At 43.8% G+C, this 26,092-nt stretch overlaps 1 protein-coding gene across 9 annotated transcripts in view; it reads right to left on the bottom strand.

The window, feature by feature from the left end:
* The window catches only part of SORBS2 (sorbin and SH3 domain containing 2), a 96,523-nt gene that overhangs the window by 16,218 nt on the left and 54,213 nt on the right, over window positions 1-26,092 (bottom strand). For 5 of the 9 annotated variants that reach the window (XM_045286770.1, XM_045286771.1, XM_045286772.1 and 2 more), the window contains 7 exons: window positions 23,161-23,348; window positions 18,791-20,377; window positions 15,103-15,191; window positions 13,694-13,740; window positions 9,350-9,464; window positions 9,138-9,266; window positions 6,660-6,863 (listed from right to left, as the gene is read on the bottom strand). In XM_045286770.1, the coding sequence (XP_045142705.1) occupies window positions 6,660-6,863; window positions 9,138-9,266; window positions 9,350-9,464; window positions 13,694-13,740; window positions 15,103-15,191; window positions 18,791-20,377; window positions 23,161-23,348 (2,359 nt within the window). Of the gene's footprint in view, window positions 1-2,660; window positions 3,441-6,659; window positions 6,864-9,137; window positions 9,267-9,349; window positions 9,465-13,693; window positions 13,741-15,102; window positions 15,192-18,790; window positions 20,378-23,160; window positions 23,349-26,092 lie in introns of all 9 variants that reach the window. The other 4 variants (XM_045286775.1, XM_045286776.1, XM_045286769.1 and 1 more) reach the window with 3 other exon arrangements.

Genomic DNA, 26,092 nt, shown 5'->3' with positions numbered 1-26,092 from the left:
TAACCTTTGATTAGCAGTTGAGTGTGTTAACTATGTACCCTACCCAGGGTCTCCCTAATGGTATGCTTCATATCAGCAAAGCTGCCAGCCTGCAAATCCCAGAGATGGGAGCGTTGTCAACTGCCACAAAAGCAGCGTGGTTCCTGCACCCTTATCCATTGATTTGTTTTGAGGAAGACTATGGCCCTCAATGCCTCAGGCTTGGCCAAACCTGCCGATGGACAGGTGTTGAGAGGCAAGGAGACCACTATGAAGTGACAGAGAATCATGGCCACAAAGCCTTTGAATGGATGGTGCTCATGCTCAACTTAGAACAAGGAGTCCTTGTTATTCCGATTCAGAACTTCGTTCATTTTCCTCCTCAGCCAGGTCATGGCTGGTATGGCCATATTCCTTTGCAAAAATTTAGGGGTGATCTGTCATGGATCATATCAAAAGGTTCAGGACAGAGGAGAAGGAAAATGTGGAACAAAATTTAAAATCATGAAAAAAGACCAGGCATACTGGTCTGGATAGAGGCTCATGGGACCCCAGCAACTGTGGCCTGTAGTCACCTTTCAGGTCTGGGGCTTAATTTTCAGCCACACAATAGAGAGGTCTAGAGGGGAAACAGTCTTAGAATAATCACCTCTTTCCGATCCAAGGGGCAGCCTTGACCTAAAGGCACCAAGTTCAGTAGCATTAGGAAAGAAGGAAGAGCAGAGGGAGGCAACAGGGAGGCAGGGATGGCACATTGGGTGCTGGGTGCTGAGTGAGAGGACCCAACTGTGAAAGGCAACATTGATGACCTGCTCTGTAAACCTTCACCCAGGCACAATGAAAAGTTAACAACAATAATAATATTAATAATTGGGGCGGGAGGCCAGGCTAATGATGTTAAAAGTTGGCAGAAAGTATTCCAATAGCTTTTCAGACCTTGTGAGTTGGCACAAATCTCAAAAATGCACATCCATATTCTTCAGCGCCTCTGAAGACATGCAGTAAACCACGCTCAAGATGCAGTTACCTTTAATTTTGGTGAACACATCTCCTGCTGGTGAGAGTACTTAGGGAGGAGAGGAGGTAAGTGGGGCGGGGTGAGTTGAGAAAGCGTCCAGAGCAGGTCAGAGACAGGGGCGGAGGGAGAAGGAAATGGAGGGGCGGAAGGCAGGTGTCTGGGAAACAGTGCGAATTAAGTGACGGTGGCTTCAACATTGAGGAAGGACAGGTGCGATTATCTTGTGGTCAGATGAAGTTCATGGTCCTTAGCAACTATCCCCGAAATGTAAATCATGTCGAAGTTACCAAACACCCCAGGAAGTGATATTTCTCACAAAAGCAATAAACTTTGCTTTTTAATTTGCTTAGAAATTCCCAATGAGTTGGTTAAATTTGTCTGATCTAGTGCCTGTAATACACTCTACACTTTCATGAGAGATCTCTCTGGTGACTCGTTCTGAACGTGAAGGACAGAAAGAGTCTTTAACCCAGCAATAGCTATTGGTAATTTATTAGTAAAGCAGGTTGATAAAGAGCCAGCTTCCAACAGGGGTACAGAAGTTAAGGAACTGACTACAGAACTCCACACTACTGCTGTGGACCAAACTGCTTGCCCAATCCCCCTTTAAAGAACAGTTAAAGTGAAGGGGAAATCAATGATTAAATAGTTGCCTAGAAACTGATCTTCACTGTTACATATGTTTTGTGTGTGTGTGCACATGCATGCATGCGTGCTTACACACAGGCAAACAAGGCTGGCTTCTTTATCCAGGTGGCTTTTTCTCTGCTGCTTGAGAAGCCACCCAAGCCTCATGGGCCCTGACCATTGTTGAACCCTAAGGACACCCTTCACTCTGAGAGTTACAAACACTTTTTGCGTGTCAGGTTTGGCAATAGAAGCGCCCTGGCAGAGACGGCTTTGCCAAGTGCCACACCAGAGTCATCCCTTTTGTGTCCTGCCTTCCATGCTCGCCAGCCATCAGACTGGCCTTTGATTTATAATCCTTGCAAAATCATGATGCTGCTTTTAAAAAGTGAAGGTTCTAAGTTACAGATTCAAGGGTTTTCTCCTTCATTGATGAAAACCATTGTCCAAGGCTCTTTGTGGGACAAAGATCTGGGGTCCCAATTCCTAACAACGTAGCGACTTGAAGAAAATGATCTCAGAAGAGCCCCGAGGGTCCAAGAGTACTAGTTTTCTCTCTCTCCTTCCTCTCCCCCACCTCTTCCCTTTCTGTCTCTCTCTCCTTCTCCCTCCCCAACCTCCCTTGCTGCCATTATAGCAGATGTATGGGGCGTGACTTCCTCAGCCTACCATTGGGCTCATCTCCCTGAGGGTAAAGCAGTAGAGACAGGCAGGTCTTGGAACAGTGTCTGACAGTAAAAGCTCAAAGAATAGCTTTCATCACTCATGTTGGGAACTTAGCAAAGCTATATAAATTGTAATTGTTTTACATGAAATTTTAGCCATGAAAGGTAATGGGATTATATCATATATTTATGTCATCATATTAAAAGTTTCCATACAGTCTTCTCCACCTGTAACTTATACAGTGCTTGTGCGTCTATAAAGCAATCTTCTAAAGCAATGTCAAATGGATATTTAGTAAACGCGATTCACTACACTACTTCATCAGGGTAAGACCGGTTAGTTCCACAGCAATTGGGCAGGATTAAAATACCTCATTACTGGCTTGTGCTGGGTTGCAGTCTTCTTGAGACACCCCAGGGTCTGTGGAGGTGGCTACTGGGTGTTTTAAAGAATCCGTTTCCCCCTCATCTTCCTCTTCGTCAATGCGCAGGGTTGTTGTCCCCTCTGTGTCATTGTGGCCAAACCACAGCAGATCTGGCTCGTGAGACCCCGACGGTCTTCTTCGGATGCCTGACATCACCCCCTCACGGATTTCCTCGTCTTCCTCTCCAATCACAGGGAGGGTTCGGGACAAGAGACCCACACTGGTGCGTGCGGAGCCAACAAACTTATCACCTAGGACTTCAGGCGTCTTGACAGGATCTGCAAAACCCCTTCTCGTTGCGTGCAGATCGGCAAACATCTTTTGAATGGTCTTTCCGTGATCCGGGAGCGGTGCTGCCTCACATGGCAGGGCTGGGGCTGCGGCCACACCCACGCGTGAGGAAGCTGGCAGAGGGCAAGGCGATTCCGAGCGTGGAGACGCTGGCAGTAAGGAGAGGAGGGACGAAGGTTCCTCCTTGATTTCAAGGATGACATCCTCTCCGGAGTTTGGTGTGGGCTGGTCAGCTGGGAAGGTTAAAGCACTCAGCTTCTCTAATTCAGCCAAGAAGTTGTCTGGAAAAGGAAGTGGTGTTGGGGCCAGAGGCCTCGGTAGTGGACAGACAGCTGTCAATGGCAGCCATCCGCGGGCGATTCCCGGGTGAGCTCCGTCCCCTGGGCCAGGTGAGGTTTTGTGCATGGGGGGCGGGCATGGTTCACTCGATGCCAACTTAGAGTGAAGTCGTGATGATGAAAGAGAAGAAATAAATGGCCAAGAAAGCATCAGAATACACAGAGAGGAATGGTAGTGAAAATGAAAAATAGTTTAAGCTTGAAGATATTTTGCTGACTTCGAATACATAAGGTCATTAGCACCTTAATTGGAGAAGTTATTCAGAGAAACGCTTCTAGCTTTTGGATGGGGTCGTCAATGTCGAATGACCAGATGAGCTGGATCACGGCGATTACTGAGACAAAACCCTGAGAGATCTAATTTAATCGTCTGCCCCCCTTAAACTCAAGTTCCACACACCAATTCATTACAGCATAGATGACTCTGGGCCCATGGGTACAGAGAAAATTAATAGCTGTGCTTTTTATTGCCCGGATTTGGTTACTATTGGTTACTACTTGCTGTGGTAGCACCAATTCTTTGCAGCTGTCATGAATTTTAACCGTATGTTTGTAAGGTGATTGTAACATATGGTCTAAAATATGTTAGAGAATTTTACAGTGACAAAATGAACAAGTTCTGAAGATTTTCTTTTTAAAGAACAGAAATCTATGATCAGAAGGAAAGTGAACTTTGACAACTGCCACTTCAAAGTTAAAAATATTAAAGAAAATGTTAACGTAGCGAGGAAACATAATGATGTCAATGGGCCTAAACATCTGCTAAGATGCCCATTCACTATTTGATTTAATTTATGAAGCATAATCTCCTAAAATAAAAATAGGATTCTATACATGTTACTATTATTGATATATTTTGGAACTGTTAGTCAAAATGGTAAATTTATGCAAGTCCATTAAAAGTGGTTCTAGAAATACCCTAGTAATGTTCTAACAGGTCTATGTCATGTTGCCGGATTAGAAAGAATGTTACATGTTTTACACACAAAGGACTTGAGAGATTGATGAATGACTTAGGCTTGAAAAGAAAAAAATAATCATCAAGAAGGAATTTAGTCGATTGTTTGGGATGCTATTTTGCACACGTGGTAAAGACTCCTTGGCTCTTAGGTACATCACTGCACTAAAGAGGACATTAGTGCATACCTCATCTGACTTTTAACATCTGTGTTAAAAGAACAAGACATTGGATTTACTTAGCTGTGTTGTTTTTTCTTTAAGTAGTATGTCATCATGCCACAGGATACAATGTCACAGAGTGTCACAAAGCTCATTTGAATATCTGAATACAGATTATGGACTAAAGGTTGCTTATAACTTGATAGGAAGGGAGGCTGTGCCATTTTTTTTTTTTTACACTGGTTTGAGACGCTTCTTAGCAAACCCTGAGATGTGACTTTGGTAACCAGTTAGAAATTATCCATGTCTCATTTGGAAGTCTAGAGAATTTTTCTTGTTGGCTAGAGTTCTATGTTTTATAACACAAAGTTTTTGTTTTGTGGATTTTGAAGTCCGTGGAATAGGCAAGTATTCACGATGATTACTTTTTCATTTTCCATTTAAGCCATGGGCAGGTGTGTTGTGTGGATGAAGAAGGAAGATTTTAAGGTCTGATAGCTTCATTAGTATGACTATCACTCTTACTACCTGCAGCTACTATACTATACTATACTATACTATACTATACTATACTATACTACTCCTCTCGCACCAGGACCACTGTTGTCACCAATGTACCTGTGAGCAGGTCCAAAGCACTCAGTTGTATGATGAACTTGTATTTACTGAAGGCCACAGTAACTATTCAGTAATGCTTTATCACCGAAAGGTGTACCTGTAACACTAAAATTATAAAATGACTTTCTTCCAAAAGCAGTAGAATTGGATTTTACTGTGCTATAAAAATAGAAGGATCAGCTACGGTTCAATTGACGCCCGAGTTTCCTCTAACACAGAGATCAAGAAACACGATGATGGAATGCCAAAGTGAGTCACAAATCATTTCAGGAGCTCCTTCTGCTGTTAGCAAATACCGCTAAAAAACAGGATACGTAGAAGTGGGAAACTTTTAGATGTCACCCTTTAGAAAGTACATGTAGATAAAAAATAATTAGGTTTAATGCTATTAGGAAGGATTGGCCTTTCAGTGGGAATTATGAGTTGGGATAGAAACTTTCCCCCAAAATGACAGATTTAAATTTTTTGACTAAGTCTTTTAGTAACTAGTAACTTTTACCCAAAAATTATAGATTTAAGTGTTTTTTTGACATGTTTTCCTCCAACAGTGATCATAAAACTAATTCAATACGTCTCACATGTATACATTTCTCTATACAATCCCAAATCTGCTATTATAAGAAAAAAATCTGGGAAACTGAATATACAGGTAAGTTAGATGTATTTTAACTTATATTTTAAAAGATCATAACTAAAATATTCTAATGCCCTACTTAAACTTTTTTTTAAACTTACAGTTCCATATTTTTGAGGTCAATTAAAATGAGAAAGAAATCCCTAAATTCCATCCATAGAGAGAACAGATAGAGTCTAATTCAACAGAGAATTAAGAAAAAATTCACATTGCGAGTACAGAATGTAGAATGGCTGATTCTAATCAACCAATTAAAGAAACAAAGTTCTTTTCAAAAGGATATTGAAAAGAATGATTCTCTTTAGCTACGAACTGAAATGGGACAGATGAACTGGTGGATTACTGTCCTAAAAGTAATCATTTTGAGAGCTTTTAGTAACTCATGGCTTTTTCATTCAAATGAACAAACAACTGACTTAAAGATCTCCATTCAAAACTTTCGCTTTAGCTCCCCCTTTATATAAAGAATACTGTGACTTTTCTGGAATTTTATCACTCTAATGTGTCATTGAGCTATCCCATTGTGTCTAAAAATATCTTCAGAAAAGAACCAAGCTCCAGAAGAAATATCAAGTATTCAAAAAGAAATCATCCATCCAGAAGCACATATATATATATATATATATATATATATATATATATATATATACACACACATATATATATCATAAAAGTGTTTTGTGTAACTAATAGTTTTTATTTCTTTTTACAAAGTTTATCACGAAAATGAAATTAGTAAAATCAAGCATTTAATTTCTATTCTAGTGCCAACTGATGAAAAATAAAATTGCATTTCCATGATAGGGTACTCACACATTAAGTAAGATAAAAGTCCTTTTCTTTGCCATAGAAAATGGGGAGCTAGTCTAATGCAGTAAAACCATATACTGGTGATCTTACTACAAATCTCAAAGTTAATAATAAAATGGTAGACTAGCTTCTTACCTTGTTTGAACTTAAGCTGTGAATTCTATCACTAGAGTAGCTGTGGGGTATTGGAGGCTCCGGGTAGTCCTCAGCACCTTGTGTTGTGTTCTTTTTGACAACTTCTACGTAGGAGACAGGGAAGATGCCTTGCCTGTTGGTTCCTGGAACTTTACCTTCATACCAGTTCTGGTCGACTCTTTTAAGAAGAATAACTCTATCGCCCTATAATGAAGATTAAGAATATGCATTATAAACAGAGAAGTAATAACCTACAAAATAGAGTTCCCAATGGTTTCTAACATACACTATCCCCTCCCCCCCTTCATTTGGGAAAGGTCTTATAACTCCACTTGTTGAATCAAAGGAATGCATGTAAGGTTTCTGAATGTATGTTCAAAGGACAGATCATTAACATATATACAATGCATTCATCCATTCACAGAACACAGGGAGACTTGGCTAATTGCGGATGGGCTTATACATATTCAAGCTGGGGCTGTGTGAATTGACTTGTGGAAGCTGTCTGAAAATGGAAATGGTTGAGCAGGAAATGCCTCAATGACAGAATTTTATCACTAATAGATTTAAGGACGTGGCCTTTTTTTGGAAGAACTCCAGAAAAGTGCATCCCCGTTTACTGTGATGGTGTGACTACAATGTGTTTCAGAAATCAACCTGCAGAAGGGAAGAGGTTGGACAGCCCATCATTACTCTGTTTACTTTGCTGACGCCCACCGGATGGGCGGGGAAGCAAAGATGTCACTTGTGTTCATCCATACTCGGGGCCAGGTTGCACATCTAGCTGACCTGCCCCAGCACGGTGCGACCCCAGCATCTATTGTGATGATTTGGTAGTTGTGTCAAATGGACCACTGCATTTCTGAGCAGCACTCCTGACTTTTGTCCTAATAGAACAGTCTACAGTTCCTATTTCTACTACCTGCAGGAGTTACTCCAGTGTGGTATGTACGGCCCAGTGTCAATTTTAACTCAAAATCACACGTGACCCAGAAATCAATAAGCACAATGGGGTTAAGCATCAAAAACTCTGCAGCTGCTTTCAGAAGGTGATGCGAAGTTCAGACCGAGGCACCAACAGGGTGGTGGAGGTGGTCCACTATCAGGAACTTCAGCACATTCAAGGGTAGCATTGACACACCTGGCTGCTTTTGTAAACATACTGGGAAGTTTATTTAGCCTGTCCCACCACCACTGAGCAGAGCACACTGAAGAAAAGCGAGTCTCTCTAAAGTTGACGGTGCATGACCTTTCTCTACAGCACGCCAAGACCCGCTTGTTGCAACAATTTGGTAGCTGCAATGTCTATGTCAAGTATGAAACGTGAGGCGGTCAAATACTGCGTGGCTGTTGGCTGAGGGGGTGCTGGTGCCTGAAGGTAGAATTGAGTCCGTGCTTGATGCGGACGTAGGCCTAGAAGGTGGGGAATGAGAAGGAGGGTCTATCAAGGCCGGAACAGTGGTATTTCCCTCACCACACCGGGCGAAGGACTGCACAGGGAAGATACTGGGACTACTGAATATTATGATCTGTCTGGGATGTGTGCAGACAATGTTGTTATCTAAGCCCCATACATTTTAGCAAATCATAATAAATAATAGTAAGTTGCTCAGTCATTCTCAACTGTGCGAATTAGCAAGTCGAAGGAGTCCCTTTTGGCATTAAGAGGTGATATGGAATCAGAAGGGTCTCTGCTGGAATGGGGGTCACTCCTGCTGCCTCGGGGAGGCCGACGGAGGGCACAGCCCCGCTCTCAGGGCTGCTCCACGCGGACGCATCGTCAGGACCTCTCAGAGCCATTCCTTGATTCGGAGATAAGTTGAATGTCAGCAAGGAGACTATCATTTAAATTTTTTTTGAATAATAAGGTAGCAGAATGATATTTTGATGTACATCAAAGGGCTTTCCCTTTTGATGCTTCCACGGATATCCACTCCAGTTGCTGTGGCGTCATCCCTGACTCCTGACAGCCCGCGTGTGTCGCGTCAGAGTGGAACTGTGCGTCACAGTGTTGCCAATGACTTATTTTTGGCTTTGTTTTCTCCCTTTTTGCAAAGGAGATCACTGGGTTCTTCATGCTCAGGGGGCTCTGGGTGGACTTGAACCTCCCAGTGTGCTTCGCAGCCAAGCACATTGACCACTGGCCCCACCGCTCCTCCCCACAGACACCTCTTTGGCATTTTGCTGGAGGGATCCTTTAGGATGGAGAGTGTTAAAGCCAGCCTCCTGTTTCCAGGATAAGCCACAGGCAGAAATTCTCTCAGGGCAATTTTGTGCATCCCCACTTGCAGTCCCACATCAAGAGAACCGTGCTCTGCAAAGACATGGGCAGGTAGTTCATAGCTCCTCAGCTCTGCATACGGAGTCCTTTGCTGCAAAGGGGGGAACCCAGTAATACCGAAGGAAGGAAAAAATGTGCTTCCGTTTTGAACCTACCCAACCTTTCCAGGGCAACAGCTTGGGAGATGGTTGTGTTACCTTTCTCAGAGATAACTCCACATTTGTGTCTGCGTTGAAGTTGTATTTGGCTACCGCTTCTCCGATTTCTCCAGGCTGTGCTGGGGGAGGTGGTCTCGCAGGCTGGGCTTTCTCAGGAGGTGTGAGTTTCTAGCAAAGAAAGCAGTTCTTAATTCTAGACTCGGTGGTACCCTTTGAAATGACCACCCAAGAGGGTCAAGGAAACGGCTTACCTCCACGTAGGAGATAGGAAAGATGCCCACTCTCCCGTAGTGCTCTCCCTCGTACCAATTCTGATCAATTTTCCTGAGGATGTAGACAGTATCTCCTTTCTTAAATGACAGCTCCCTGCAAGAGACATGCTTAAAGAGTCATCTGCTTGATGCATAGCAATTAATCTTAATTAACCTGCGCCCCATTTTTTATTTGGAAACATTGCATCTCAGAATAAAAGAACAATACAAAACTCCTCTGCGCATTTAAATCGATGTTTTGCTTACAACTTCCCAGGCTTTACTTGTAACAATGCAATTTTAGAAATGATTTCAAAAAAGGGTAACTGTAAACATTACATTGACTATAAACCAAAGGCAGATTCATATGAAATGTAAAGCAGGGTACAGGCTATTGCTCTCTGGTCACTGGTTTGTAAAAGAGGGACTTTGAAGGTGGCAAAATGATGGCTGGTTCTGCCCCTATCACCCACCCCCAGGCCCCACCCCTCCCTCCCACTTTTTGTCCTGAGGCTAGTTCCAAACCTAACCACACACATTGTCATTCGCTGATTCCAACCCATAGCAATTCTAAGGGTAGAACTGCTTCTTGGGGCTGTGAAACTTTAAATCCTTATGGGAGCAGAAAGCCTCATCTTTCTCCCACAGAGCGGCTGTGGGGTTCAAACCACAGACTTTGTCATTAGCAGCTCAGTGTGTAGGCTACAATGCAACAAGGGCTCTTTCTATCTCTCAAGCCCTCTCCTTCTGATAGCAGACAGCAGTCAGGCTCAGAAATGCCAACACTAGAAAAATTATTAGTTATGGATCCTTGAAGATGGTTGACAGGTATTTCAAGAAACCATCTAGATAGGAACTTTATTTTGTGCAATACAAAAAAAATCTCATACTTTTCAACAGAGCACAAAAATAGACATGCTTTAAATGCCAAGACAGATGCACACTGCTTGTTAACTTCTTGTGTCTTCTGTTTGTTTCAAATTAAAATGCTGTGAAAGCACTGTGTTTTCCCAGTTTGGCTGTTTCTGAAGAAGACAGCAGGCCTTTGGATGACTATACATGATATCGTAACTCATAAGAACACTACTCTTATTGAAAAATTCATGACCAAATTCTCCCCTGCTCTACGTCAGTTTTGATAGCTTCCTCAACCTGCAATTGTGTCTGTGCCTGATTTGACTCCACTGCCATTCTTTGTAGGAGGACTTAATTTAGACCCTTTCCCAGAGCTCCCAGTTCTTACATAATGTCTTCCTTTCCTGAACCTTCTCCACTGTTTACTTTAGAATCTTACGTTGAATCATTTACCAGTGCAGAATATGCAATGGAGACAGTATTCATATCAGATATAGCATGTCTCATATTGATTGGAAAACTGTAGCACAGGAAAAAAATCAGTTGTTATTCCAGTTGATTCCGACTCATGTCAACTCCTTATCTTTCCGAGTAGAACTGTACTCCAAAGGGCGGTTGCCAGACCTCTCTTCTGAGGTACCTCTAGATGGATTTGAACTGGTGACCTATGGATTCGGAGCCATGTGCTCGATCCTTTGCTACCCAGGGACTCCTGTTGTGCATTCAGACGAGCTAAAATTTTCACAATGAAAGTGCATTAACTTTTCAGTTACCCTAAGCCCCTAGTGGCAAGGTTGGGTAAATGCTAGACTGTTAAATGCAAGTTTCATGGTTCAAACCCACCAGCAACCCTGAGGGAGAAAGATGAGGATCTCTGCTCCCATAGAGATTTACAAAGCCTCAGAAACCGTATATAGGGTCTCTATGAGTGGGAACAACTCTATGCCAGTGGTTTGGCTTAGGTTAAAGGCAAAGAGATTCCCTGGTAGTGCCGTGCTTAAAGAGCTCTGTTGCTAACTGATAGACTGGTAGATCCAGCCCTGCAGCCCTCAAGGGGATGGAGACCCAGCAGTCTGCCTCCAAGAAAGATGTACAGCCCTGAAAGCCCATGGGCATGTCCACCCTGTCCTCTAGAGTTCCAACGAGGAGTTGCAATCGACTCCACAGTGAGTTAGGGCAAATGCCTGACTTAAAAAACTCAATATAAAACAAAGCAAAGCAAAGTTTTGTAATCCAAAATAGTTTTACTTGCTCTGGGTATATTTTGTGTTGGGAAATGAGAAGAGGTTTATTATTTGTGGCTATGTAAATTAGAGATGATTAATATTTTTTCCCTTTCAAATATGAAAAGCATCCTTTCCATTTGTATCAGATTACGTTGAACATTTTGAGGTCATTCAGAGAAAGGAAAATAATCTTACTCTTCAACTTTCAAAGCTGTGGCCCCCTCACCTCAGAGGTAGAAGAATTTCTAAGTGCCCTAAGTTAATACATTTGCTTTTATAGATTATTACTATTATTTTCATTTAGGACAGTAGCATTTTGAAGATGATATTTTATCACTTTATCTTATTTAAAAATTAGGATCTTATGCTTACTAAAACTGCATGAATTAAATGAAATTTTGTGTTTGGTAAAGGAAATAGCTTTTAAAGCAGGCAGGCATTGAAAACAAATACACCTTCTCATATTCACAAGGTGTTAGGTGCGAAAAGCCTTTACAGCTAACTAAGTATTAAGTGAAATGCATTTTCAAAATGTGGCTTTGGCTTGCAGTCCTTTAAAGCTTCCTAAAATGCCCATCATCCTGAGATTTTTGTGTGTGTCCAATACACAACTCCACTGAGGGTGATGAGCAACAGCGATTCGCATCTCCGAAAGAAAACATCCGAAAGGGAAGAAAAAACGTCATTAAGTTAAAATGAGAAGGATGCATTTACGATCTGAGGGAAACAGGTTTCCGTGACAGTGGTCGAATCTCCTTCCCTGAAGGCTGGAACAGGGAAGATTTTGGGGGTAGTTGTTGGTTTAGAAAGATTTAGCGGTGAACTTTGTGATACCTGGCAAGAGGTGGCCAGAACCTTCTGGGAGGCTGTGCCGCCTGCCCTGCCCTGCAGGCGTGGGGCCTGAGGGGGAAGGGCTTAGTATTGGGAATCGACGGACCCCAGGGAGGCCAGCCACCCCCTGTCCATGGCTTCATCTCTCTGCTCCAAGCGTGGTTTTGATTGAGGCGTCCCAAAAGTCCTGTGAGCCCTGGGCGCACATCCGCCTTGCCGTTTCTTACACCTGCCGTTGCTCAGAGTTCCGTGCACTGAAGCGAGCTTTTGAGTGATGGCGCAGAGGGCGCGGCCGGGCCGTGTTGTGTTAGGGGCCTGCGATGTACCTTCTGCACGTCCAGAGGACGTGGCTTAGCGCGGGAATGAGCAACCACAGCGCGATTGCTTCTCTGCCTCCCGAAGAAGACAAAGGCTTTTCTTAGACTCACAGCCATGAGTCACGTCTTCATTTCTAAATAGCATTGTTTTTTGCACTTATTTCAGTAGCATTACTAGATTCTACTGAGTTTAGGTTTTTAGCTGTGTCCCCCTCCCCACATCCCCACCCCTTTCCCTGCCCGGTGGAATTATTCATGCATTTAAATTTTGATTAATGAAAGGTTTTCTTGTAAGACGTATTAGTTTAAACGGGACAACATCATTAGTGTCCATTTAGAAGGAAGCTGATTGAGATTTTGGAGTGCACGATGTGTGGATTATATGCCAATAAAATGGTAAAAAAATAATAATATGAGGATTCTAATTGTTTTTTGTTTTTGTTTTTAAAGGAGGAAACCAATATCCCGAGCCCTGATGGAGATGAGAGTTTCTTAGAGAAGGTTGATGCACACGGACTACTACCGGTCTGGAAGGTTCTCTCCCACGCAAGACGGCTCGCGCGGTTGGGACCTTAGCCGAGCGCGTAGTTAGTAGATGGGCTCTTAAAGACCGGAGGAGGAGGAGGGGTCTGAAAGCACCCACGTCAAAAGACCGTGGGATGAGAGAGGATATTGGCGGGGAACCTCTGAGCTCGGACTGTGGGCACCGGATATTTTACTGTGGGACCCTTGGTGGGCAGCGTCCTGGTCCTCACGCCACAAGCAGTGCTTGATGTTGGCGGGTAAGTAACTGTCGGCTTCCCCGTGAGTGTGAACCGGTCCCTGACAGCTAATTTCCACTCCATGCTTGATAGGAGAAATCCTAGCCTTTGAACTCATTGCACACAAATACCTTCAATGAAAATTTAAATGTAACATGTCCCAAGTAAACTCAAAATGAAAATAAAATTAGCGCTATGCCAATTAATCTTGAAGGATCTATTTCATTAGAGCATATTGTGGAATTGGGAAGTGGGTCTTATTGAGAGCCCCTCCCGCTGCAGTATTCCTCTCTGGAAATGTCACTGAAGCATCGATGGCCAGTTTAATCACGCAAGGACAACTATCTTACTTACTTAGATGTCTGAGCCTTAAAATCATAGACAGCTGTTGCAGGCAGTTTCTAAAAAAGAAGGGAAACAATTAGCTTGGACCTTAAAATTTGGTTTTCCTACCCCCCGCACCAGGGGAAAAAAAGTACCATTTCACAAAAATTAAAGGTAACTAATAACTCAAGGCATGATTAAATGTACGTAATTTAAATCTTGTCTACAATTTGCATATAAGTTAGTTGGTTTTGCATTTAGATATTTTAATCTAGCCCAAGGATAAAAATAGAACAACAGAGACGATCTATCCGCTACAGCTATTGAATATCATAGTTCATGTTAGAAACTGGGGTAGGTGAATACCATGTAGGGGAGCGAAACACCTGCAGAGGATTTTCTCCTAGGTGTAATTCTGGCACTAACAAAAGCCTCTCCTGGGATAACTGCGGGGGGCCAGTTACTCTACTTTCTCTCCTTTGGCACAATCCCTCCTCCTGAATCATGACAAACAGACCGGACACTGCTAAGGTTCTCACCCCCTTTGCTAAACACACATTAAAACCTTAGCAAAGAAACACTAGTCCACTTGTCATTGGGAGCCCAGTTGCTGGCCAAGGTGTAGGTGTGATCTTGCATTCATTCCCCAGAGGCTTCAGGAATTCTTCAGCACGTGGCGACCAGCTGCTGGAAATTTAGTCATGATGTGAGGGACCTGTGCCCACTGGGAATCAGGGGAGCCCACAGATTGCCTGTGCCCTCTGGCAACCACACCATATTATGCTCCTCCCTTCAGAAAAGCTCTCCGCCCTCTTCTGGTGAATCTTAGGAAACCAGGACCAAACCGAACCTCATCCCTGATTTATTCGTGGTTCTTCAGGCACTGGGCTCTCTCAGGCCCCGTGGGGAACCTCGCGGTGTGTCTTTGAGTCCATCACACCTTTGTGGTAGGAGAACGCTAACCCTGCTTCTGGGGCTAAGGACGAAGAGCAAGGATTGGTGTCATGGAGAGCTGGCGGGTTAGCAGATCTTTGGGCCTCCGTTGTCAAACGTGCGCCAGAAAATATTAGATGGAATTTTTATTGGTTTGCAACCTTGTTGATCCAGAGCTGTCCTCTAGGACATTGGAGCAGACATTTTTACAGCCCCACCGCCTCTTCTGGTGAGGTGGCTTAGCTTAGGATGTTACGGACACAACCATTAACTCATGGAGAGACCACAGAGCCCAAACTGGGTCACAACTGGGGCAAATGTGGGGCTAGGGTCAGTGTGAAAACTCTTTTGCACCCAGCCCTTAGCTTCCAGGGTGTACTCTAGGTTCTTGGCTGTTATTTTAATATTTTTTAGACCAGATATTATACTGGATTTGGAAGGTAACTTTGGCTCCTGGAAAGTGCTTTATGCTGTTTAAAGAGCCTTGTGTGCTACTGAACACATACCTCTTTGTCTGGAGTTCCTCTTCTTTCCCTTGATGCACTTCTCCCCAAGTCAGTCCACGTGGACGAGTAACCTCTAGGGGACTCTCGGTCTATTGGGAAAGACAGAGCCAGTTAGAAAGAGCACCCAATAATGAAAGTAGACATGGTTAGCCCGTTTCCCCGGTGGCTACTACTTTCCTCGAACATTTGGAGAGACACCACAGATGAAAGGAGGAGGAGGAGGCAGTTCATGAAGTTGGGAGAGAGGACCATGAAAACAAGACCATTTCAAACGGATACATATCTGAGATTGCAGATAATGATATAGCACCACCCAGGGCAGCCAATTCATGGCTGTAGATATTTTGCCTTTCAAAGATTTCTTTTTCATTTCTATTCTTTTAGCCATCAATTACTAATTACTATTATAAGGCATATAAACCCAAACCACCAGTTGCCATTGAGTTAGTTGTTGCTCATGATGACCCTATGTTTGTCATGGCAGAACTGGGCTCCATGGGGTTTCCAGTTCTGGGAAGGAGCCTGAGTGGGGCTGTGGTTATGTGCTGGCCTGTTGACTGCAAGGTCAGCACTTCCAGCCCACTCCAAGGGAGAACAATGAGGCTTTCTGCTCTTGCCAAGATCTTCGACCTTGGAAACCCATAGGGGCAATTCTTCCCTGTGGTATAGGGTCATGATGAGTCAGAATCTAGTTCAATGACAATGAATTTGGTTTGGTGACCTTCTGGAAGTAGATTGCCACCCTTTCTTTGAGGTACCTCTGGGTGGATTTGAACTGCTAACCTTTTGGTTAGTGGCCAACTAGAGAACAGACAATTTGAAAATAGCAACGACTTATACACATGGAAAGAGTTTTGTGGAACTACAATGCAGAATGTAGCAATGAAAAAGATAGACAAAAGTAAAGAAAATGATGACAAACTATAATTATAATGATACTCTTTCTGTTTTTACATACTTACAGACAAGCTGTCACACTCTATGGCTTACTTGTACCCGGCTGATAAGCTATATTATCAGAAAGTAAATGTTTATCCTCAGGACAAAGTGATAAAAGAAAAGAAAAATAATGTAAAGAGAAGAAGCCTGTCAATTTAAAAATTATTTGTGAAATATTGAATTGTTTTCTTCCTACCATGAACCAAACCATAAATAATCAATTGCATTACAAAAGTATGACTCCAGGTATTTCTTAGCAGTATCTTACACTTCCTGCATTTATGTGACATATATTAAAATGTAACTAGAGATTTAAAATATTCTGTTATAGAATTTTACCACTGCCATTAAGTCAAACTTAAACTATTTATTTCACCCCCTTGAATAAACTTAGTCATATTGAAAATCAAAAAGCTTGAAGAATAAAATTACTATGTTCATCTGTGGAGTAATTAAAAAATGCTGATTCATTAAACAACAACCACTACCAAAATCTTGTTCAAGGCTTTGATTACTTTAAGAATGAATTGACTCCCATCCATTACCATCCCGCCCTTCTAGAAAGTGGAATATTGGTGACATCAAAAGTATCCAACTCTCCGGGAACTGATTTGAAGATCTTCCAACATCTTTCAATGCCAGAAAGTAACATGGTCACAAGCATCTCAGGTAAAATTTATCCACTTATTTTCAAGATTCTGAGTGGCATATTTTTCATTCTAAATTAATGCAACATTAGGGAACCCTGGTGGTACTGTGAGATCAGCATTGGGCTGTTGTACGTTCAACATCCACCAGATGCTCTGTGGGCAATCAATCTGCTCTCGCGTCCCAGACAAGGTCACTGTCAGTAGGAACTGACTTAATGGCAACGGATTTGTTTGGGGAATAATCTTTAGTCTCTAATAGTGGTCACAAATTTTAAATTCTACTTAGTCTATGTGACTATAAACTATTTTTCACTTGGACAAAGCACAATTGGAAAGTATATATTTTGTTAAACTATATAAAATTAAATATATTTAAAAGTCCTCTCAAATCCTATCTCAACAGCAGAGCCTTATCTGCACAGGAAATTGAGAATTTAGGCTTAATTGAGTAATTACTAGGAAATTGAGTATAAAGATACTGAAAACTAGATAAAAGGCAATATATGTACATATCAAAAGGTTCTGACGTCTCAGTTGTGGAAAGTTCCCAACTGAAGAAATTCATTTTAAAAATTCCAAGGTATTATTTTTGAAGCATGTGCCATAGTATAAAATAAAAAGATACATGTGAATACTTTAAAATTATAATTGCCCATTTGTCTGTATGTATACTTCCAGCTAAGATTCCTATGATAGCTTTTCCCCTTTGAGATGGTATTTTATGTTTCAAAGTCTCAACTGTTGGGCTCGGGGATCCTGCTTCTATCCTCTGCTTTCTCTGTGGCCTTGGGCACATTTCTTGTCCTCCCTGAACCTCCCTTTCTCCAATAAGACAGCACTTGCAGCACCTGCCACCAGGTCCGCGCCAGCTTTACATTAGCAGTGGAGGCAAAGCATTTTGCGCTGTTTGGTGTGCGTGTCGAGATGGTAGTCTGTTGGGGATTCTTGCCTCAGCCTGGCATGTTCACTCCAGCTTCTACACATTGACACAGTCCACAGATGCACTTCACTAATTAATCAAAAGAATTAGATATACATATAAGAGACTTTATATTGTGCAGTTAAATAAACCTCGAAAACAAAACAAAAAGATGTGCTCTGCAGTTGAACCATGATTTGCCCCCGGCTACACTGGAAGCAAGAATCTGTCTGTGAATAGGCAGAGGGACTCTAACGATCGAATTCTTCTATCAACATGGAATTGTTTCACTAGAAGCAAACAATGAATAACCTAAGTGATGGAAAAGACGAGAACGTGGGTGATGAAAATAGGGCTTTTATGAACGCAGCTTAAAGATATATTCACAAAAATTTTACCCCAAATGTGTCCTTTACATGGAGTTCATCGCGAACTGAACCCCACCTTCTGTAGGTACCCACTGGGCACTTCATTTCAGAGGGGCTCTAGGGTAGGCATTAAACTGCTGGCCCCAACACTGGTGGTTCAAAGGCACCAGCCACTCCGACGTTCAGTCCCATAAAGAAGTACAGCCTCTGAAACCCTCGAGAGGGTCTCCAGGCGTCTGAGTCAACTCGATGGCAGTGGGGTACATTTGCCACATCTTTTTGGTTTCCCTCTTGAGGGTTTGGATCTTCTATCTAGATGTGAGCAAATTATTTATACTGAGTGAATAAGGCTAATAGAAAAGACAAAGAAGAGGCTATCTGTTAGACTATCAACTTAGGATCACCACACAACGAACAAGAACAAACGCCAAGGTTTTAGTCTCTTAAGGTATTGAAATTCAGTGAGTATTACTGTATTGAAATATTCTTTTGAATTAGGTAAATGGTTTCCTTTGCTATCTTGGTGCGCATAGCTGTTGTTTCAACCCTAACATTAAGTGACACATGGTTTCTCTCTGTAGTGAGTAAAATTTTGTGAATTGATGATTAAGCCACACATGGAGTCCAACGATCATGTGAGTACATGAGAACTAGTCAGGAAAACACGCTCGCACAACAAGCAACCGCGTCACAACACACAGTGGTGCCCAATGGCCTCGCAGCTCAGGAATGGTGTGATGCAGGAATGGGACATGAAAGGGCCGGAGGCTAAGTACGCCAACCAGAGGGGAAAGAAAGAAAAGCTCATCCACCTTGGAGGCTCGGGGCGCTATCGTGGTCGGGGTGCTGGTAGCTGCTGTGGGTGGCGTCCACGTCTTGGAAAGAGGCACTGTGAGGCATTCTCCCACCATCGTTCTGGTACAGTGGACCGTGGGTAGCACCATCGGGAGGCAGTGGGTGTAAAGGGTGGTGCGGGGGGCTCCTTTTGAGAGCTCCAAGGGATGAATTCCTCTCAGGGACGTCGGGCAGCAGCTCACTAATGAGGCGGTGCAAGATGCTGTTGTCCGGCAAGCTCCCCCTTCTCTTCTCGGCTCTAATTTGGTCACAGATGTCTTTAAGGGCGGAGTCCAGAGCCTCAATCACGGATGCCTTGCACTTGGCCTTTTCAGGCTGCTTTGGGGGAGTTGGGTTTTTTTTCCTCCGGAAAGGCACAGGACTGACTAGGAACGCCAGTTTAGAAAGGCCGGGGTCCAGCTCTCGTCTCCGGGGCTCGTCGGGGTCCTGCTTGGCGCGTTCGTGCTTCAGCATGGTGGTGAAGCGCGTGTAGGAGGCGGGGCACCGGCCTTTGCAGGAGCTGAAGAGGTGCCGGTGGTGGTGGTGGTGGTGATGGTGGTGGTGGTGGTGGCTGGCTCCGTAAAAGCTGTCCGAGGAGGTGAACGAAAAGTGATCGAAGTCGCTCTCGCTGCAGAAGGACGATCCGTCCACGTGAATGAAGTCCCCGTGGTCGGACACCAAGCCGTCTTGGTCGCTGTCGGAAAACTCCGCTGGCGCTCGGGGCGGCTCGTCGCTGGTGACTTCGATGTGGATGGGCACCGGCGCTTGCGGCTGGTAGATGCGCCGGACCTGAGAAGGGTGTCTGCTCGGGGTCTCTTCCTCCAGCAGAGACTCGATGGAGAAGCGCCGTTGGGGGCAGAGGCCGTTCTGGGGCAGCTCCAGGGTCACGGGCGACAGCATTTCGTCTCCCAAGTTGGGCATTGACTTTGACTTCTGGATCAGCTTCTCGAATTCGGAAATGCGCGTGGGCACCATGTCCCTGGGCACCTCCTCCGTGGAGGACTGGCTCCAGCCCTGCAGGAGGCCCTGGGGCCGCGGCGCCCTCTCGTACTGCAGGACCCGCGACCTCACCGAGCACAGCACCTCGGAGGTCAGCAAGTCCTGGCGGTTGATGCGGTGCATTTTCTTGTACATCTTCAGGAAGCCGGGGGCGTCGTGCGCCGCGCGGTGTCTCGCCCGCGATCGGCCGGGGGTGCGAGCCTCCTGCGCGTAGGGGGCCGCCCACGGGAGGGGACAGCCCCCCTGGGGGTCCTGCTCACCCACCAGGGAGCCCAAGCTCTCCGACTTGGTTTTGGGGTCGGGGAAGCTGTCGCAGTCGTCGTTCAGGAGGTCGTCGCAACTGCGGGATTTGATTTTGGGGGGCACCGTGTCTTCGGTGCTGCTCCAGATCTCCGCGTTTTGCCGGGCCATTTGCCAGCCGTTCTTGAAAGTAATGGCCCTGGGCGAGTCCCGCGGGACCTCCAAATGCTGTCTGTACGGGTTACCGTAATCGAGCTCCCTCGAAGGGGTGCCGCGGGGCCCTGAGCAACTGCAAAGGGATGGACACAGGGTGCTATCATCCCCACCTTTGAATCCGGAGAGCAGCGTGGTAGAAGAGAGACACGGTGAGAAGGTTAAAAGGTTCACAAAGAGCAGACCGTCAGTAAGCATCAGACAGCAGAGAAAAGAGAATGCCGTTAGTGTGGCTTATTAGAGACACCAATTGTTATGAACGAAGCTTCGGCTTCAGAGGGGGGTGGGGGTGGGGGGACCAAACAGGCATACTTCTCAAGAACAAGAGTTTTTAGATGAATGTAGACTTGCCGATATTAGCGTTAACAAGATCATGGGTCACAAGTAATTAGCATCTCTAATACATTTCTTTCTAGTTGAGTAGAGTTGATCCGTCTTTCTATAACAAAATCACAACAGCACCTCGTAAGCTAAGAAAGGCATGATCTCGTAATAACGTCAATGGTGAATGATTAAGTTAAAAGTATTCTAGACTCAGTGTAGCAGGGTCAGACCTTGGGTCTGATCTGGTTCATAATAACCATTAGGTAAAGAGTAATTGATATACTTTTATGTTATTAACAATTCCATCACTATATTAAGCATGTTTTCATGAACATTGGATAGAAAAAGCTGTAAGATAAAATAGTCTCAAATTATTTGGCAAATGACCAAATTATGCTGTCATAGGCTCGTCTTCCCAGAAAGATGAGCAGGACTTCTGCACACCAGTCACGCTTTCACTACAGCGCTCTACCTTCAGCCTTACCATGAGAGCTGGGTCTCACATAAGGCTTTCATCAGAAGTACGTGCATCTTGCTTTCTGTCAGGTTCTCCCCTCCCCCGCCTTTGAATTTTATGTAAGTTGATAGCAGTGAACGAAATTCGATTTGAACTTGAAATATCTATCAGCGCCCTAAGTTAACATAACATTGGGGAAGTTAACTCTATGAAATGAGAAGGAAAGATCATATATATATATATACTGGTAGATGAAATATATATTTGCTTTTTTTGTTTTTAGTATATGTTCTTCTTGAAATGAAACCTATTCAGGAGAATCCTTCTATAGAAACCTCATGCCTTGTAATCTTTTCCGTATTCTCCCTAAGTCCATACACAGATAGGAAGTTAACAGGTCTTACTAGAAGATAAATCCTTTGTCAATTTGGGTAGTGTCCAAGCATAGGGAATCAGTGGTATTTTATGACTATTTCTAATCGTAAGATCTATTTCTTATTTTAAGATACGGGTTTGTAAGATCTATTTCTTATTTTAAGATACGGGTTTGTACCAATGTGTAGAATCAGATCGATTCAGGCCGCATAGAGAAAAGGCTTGGTGATGTCTAAACGTTATGGCGATGGCGAGAAGCTAGTGAGTTGCTATTTATGGACACTGTTATATGCTACAGAACGTGGCCCTACTATGTGAGAGCACGTCAAAGAGTATTGCTGCAAAGCGGTGGGAAAGTGTAAAAAACACAAATATCAAACTGTGGCGCTATTATTTCTGACATGGACTCCCTCTAAGTCTGTACATTTCTGAAAGTGGTGTTCTCCCCAAAGGAATTCTGCGCTCCTTGATTGACACCACCTCAAAACAGCGACTCAAGTTGTGTGCCTTTCAAAAACTCTTTGAATTGGTAGAATAAAAAGACGTTTGAAGGGGCGAGGTCAGGCTGTAGAGTGGAAGGTGGAAGCTTTCCCAATGACGTTCTAGCAGCAAAGCCCCTGCTACCCTTGAAGAACAAGCATCTGCGCTGTTGTCGTGGGAAAACATTCTTCCACACAACTTTGCTGGCCTGTTTCTCATCAATGCGGTTTTCAATTCTATGAAACCTTCTATGTGAGAAGCCTCCATGGTCATCCTGTATCCTTTGAGAAAATCAATCAAGATAACACTTTGGAATTTAACAAACAAACAAACAAACAAAAAAACAGTTGCCGTAAACTTCTGCACTGCCCGCCCTGCCTTGGAATCGGTTTTGAGGTCCAGACTCAACACCAGTGGGTACAGGGACGAAGAAAAGCTCGAAGTTGACTGAGGCAGTGACCGCACGCACGGCCTTTCTTGATATGACTGGACTACTCAAGTGTATGATTGATGTGCTAATTATAATTCAATTATACATGCTTGAATATCTAAAATTGTTGTTTTATGGGGGGCAACATTCCTCCGTAAGAGTATAATTTCTTTTGAAGATTCCCTAAAGAAACTACTGAAAGAGCTTGTCGGAAGCCACCCATTGATGACAGGGACATGTTTAAACATGTTTCTAAATTGGAACCCCAAGAGCAATGATTATGACTTACCTGCACATATGTGAATGTTGACAGAAATCATAGAGAAAATAATTCAAGAAATACTTTTAGTAGGTTAGACAACTTTAAATCTAGATCAAAATCATTTAAAAAATGGAATTGTGCTTCTGGCAATAGTTTGCTCTGCTGCACCTCTGAGTTCCCATTCTATAAACTTGATGCATTGCTTCAGCTGTAACATTGGAAAACTTGGGCAATATGTGAATGCTTATGAATGTCAACTTTTAAAATAGCTTGATAATGCATTGTTGCTAGGATTGTTAATTTGTTCAGAGACAAACAAGTGATATGGTTATGAAAGAGACATTAACACATGCCCAACAGGGAGGCCTTTAGGCAGACCAAATGGCTCACCATCGGCTTGGTTTACTCTGAGGAAGACCAAGCCTGTTTTCCGGAAGCTGTACTTTATTCGAGACATGGCATTTAAATGCTAGCACACCTCATTCTCGCTGGGGCAGCCCTCACATGATATCCCGAGTTAAAACTTAAACTTAGAAAATTGCTTGCATGTCAACTAACTGCTGCTCACCTTTTGTTCTGGATGGGGAAGACGGAGAAGAGCTAATGAAGGACTTTGTGAGGGTGGCGCTTGAGCCTGGGAGGTCCCCCCGACTGGGGCTCATCCTGCTGGCGCTGGGGTCCCCGAGGCCCCTCGGTGGGCCCACGGCAGGCTCGCTCTTCCTCCTTTTCCTAAAGTCGCTGGCCATACTTGCAGAACTGAAAGAAAGCGTCCGCATGCATCTGCTTGATATTGTGGCAGGTTACCGAGGGAACACTTCCCTGGGCAGTGCATAGGGTTTGCACTCAGTACTAGCCTAAAGGTAGGCAGTTTGAACCCACCTAACGACACTGCAAAATCAAGGCCTGATGATCCACTGATATAAAGATGATAGAAAAGAGGATCCCATGCAGAACAGCCCTACACGGTAACATGTGGGCTCACCAGGAGTTGAAATAAACTTGATGGCGATGGGCCTTACTACACGCACCAGACAGACGAGTGGAATGTGCTCAGGCCAGTGTTCTAACCCCTGTCTCCCAGACCCTGAACTGAATAGTGTTGTCCAATAAGTGTTGAGCTGCAAGGTGGGTGATACAAACCCACCAGCCACTCCGAGGCAGAAAGATGAGGCTTTTTGCTCCCATAAAGATTTTTAGCCTCATCAGAAAAGAGTAGCATCTAGAACCTTAAAGGCAGGCTTGTCTTAAAACAAGCAGCTATCTAAGCGAAGCATCAATCAAGTCCACATGGAAGAAGCACACTGGCCTGGGTGATTCCAGGATTGTAAGCAATCAAATCTAAATCTAAAGGAGGGAATGGTATCAGAGCTTGAATTGTGAACACCCAGTTTGCAGAAGGTTATGGATGACAGTGGAAGCCCCAAAATCCACTATCAGAGTCCCCACATGGATTAAGTCTCCTGTGAATCTCCTCTGCCCACAGTAGAGGGGTGTGAATAGTCTTGCTAGCACACAAAGAGCGTTGTAAAGTTGATGGCAGATGTAGTTAGATTAAAATAGAATACCTTGTCATGTAATCACCCTTTTGACCCTTACATAAATTATTTCAGTATTTAATATTTTTTGCTTTCTTTTTTTGATTGAGGTTTTTCTAAGTTTTGCGTCGTCATTGTTATTGAGCCTTTTGGTCCATTTGCTTGCTTCCTCTTTGTGTTGTGTCTCATTTTCTATATCTGACATTCAGGGTCAAAAACCAAACTCACTGCTATCCAGTGAATGCTGTCTCATAGTGACCCCCGTGGGTTTCTGAGACTGCAAATGTTTACGAAAGTAGAAAGCCCGGTCTTTTTTCCTGTGGAGCTGCTGGTGGTTTCAAACTGCCAGTCCAACATGTAACCACTCCACCACCAGGGCGCCTCTGAAATCCTGGATAGGTAGATGTACAGAGACAGTAACTGGATAGGGGTATGACCGGAGAGGCGAGGGGGAAACGGGGAGCTAACAATGAGTATGAGAAGGAAATGTTCTGAAATTGATTGAGGTGATGATTGCACAGATTTTAATGTGATTGAAAGATTAAATTATATGATATGGGAAGCCTATGTCAATAAAACTATTAAAAACTTTTATAGTAAAATATGACGATAAAAATAATTTATAAATTATCAGAGGGCCATGAGGGTGGAAAGGTGGGGGAGGGAGGGGGAATAAAGAGGAGCTGATTCCAAGGACTCAGGAAGAAAGCAAATGTTTTGGAAATGATGATGGAAACAAATGTACAAATGTGCTTGATACAATGGATGTAGGCATTGTTATAAGAGCTGTGTGAGCCCCCAACCCAGTGATATATTAAAATTAAAAACAAAAACCTGTATAGCCTCTGAAACTCTAAATGGGTCAGTATGAGTCATAATCAAGTCAACGGCAGTGTGGCCGCCATGGGGTAACCTTTCACACACAGCACCATTCCTTTATCATCTTTTAAAGTCAGCATCCTTCTATGATTGTAATGTGCTGTGACGGACAGTTCAGGGTAGTCATTTGCATTACGTGTCAAAACGTTTCTCTGTTAGGGAGAGTTCTGACAACAGGAATATACCCACGGAAGCGCACAAACGGCGGCTCTCGCTCCTGCCATTGAGCCGATCCCGACTGCCAGGGACTGGGTAGGGCAGAGCAGAACTGCACCCGTCGCTGCTTTCTGACACTGTTAAGAGTTTCGGGTGTTATCAGCCCAATGCGCTCCCAGAACTGGATGACAGAGGCAAAAACTCTGGTGATCCAAATGTCTCTCTACCTCACAGCCTAACTCCCTGCCACGGATTGAATTCTCCCTCATAGCGACCCTCTAGGACATCTTGTCTTCAGGAAATTATGCACACCCACCCTAATCATTATATTTAAGGAGCACTTCCCAATTCTAAAGGCAATTACTGTGATCCTCGAATGGCAAAGAAAACAAATTAAGGTGCGTTTTTTATCCATTGGTTCTCCTATGATCATTCACAGGTTTCTCATCAAATTACCCTGCTAGGGACAGGAGATGGGCAGACCAGACTCAACACCTAGCTGCTGCCTCCCACAATTCCATGCGGAGACAGAGATGTTGGTTGTGCTCCTAATGGTATCTCAGGCACCCAGTCCATGTTTGCCACAGAAAACTCCAAACCCAAACTCCCTGCCAAGCAGGCAGTTGTAACTCACAGCTACCCAACAGGGTAGAACTGCCCCTGGGGGTTTCTGAGACTGTAACTCTTTATGGGAGTAGAAAATCTTATTTTCACCCATGGAGTGGCTGGTGGTTTTGAACTGCTGACTTTGTGGTTAGCAGCCTAATCACAAAACTGCTTTGGAAAACCTTAAACTGGAATCCTAACTTTTTAGATTTAGGTAATGAATGACAAAACACTGGGTCAGCAAAGAGACTACTGAAGAATCCATTTTCCAATTGCAAACCATGTTATCTTGGCAATCGGAAACAGCAGGGTTTACCTGTAGTG

Source organism: Echinops telfairi, unplaced genomic scaffold, assembly GCF_000313985.2.
Source record: "Echinops telfairi isolate 266 unplaced genomic scaffold, ASM31398v2 ScPeMD7_9;HRSCAF=40, whole genome shotgun sequence".
In the NCBI taxonomy this organism is placed as follows: domain Eukaryota; kingdom Metazoa; phylum Chordata; class Mammalia; order Afrosoricida; family Tenrecidae; genus Echinops; species Echinops telfairi.
Note: the sequence above shows the minus strand (reverse complement) of the source record. Positions and strands in the feature narration are given on the sequence as shown.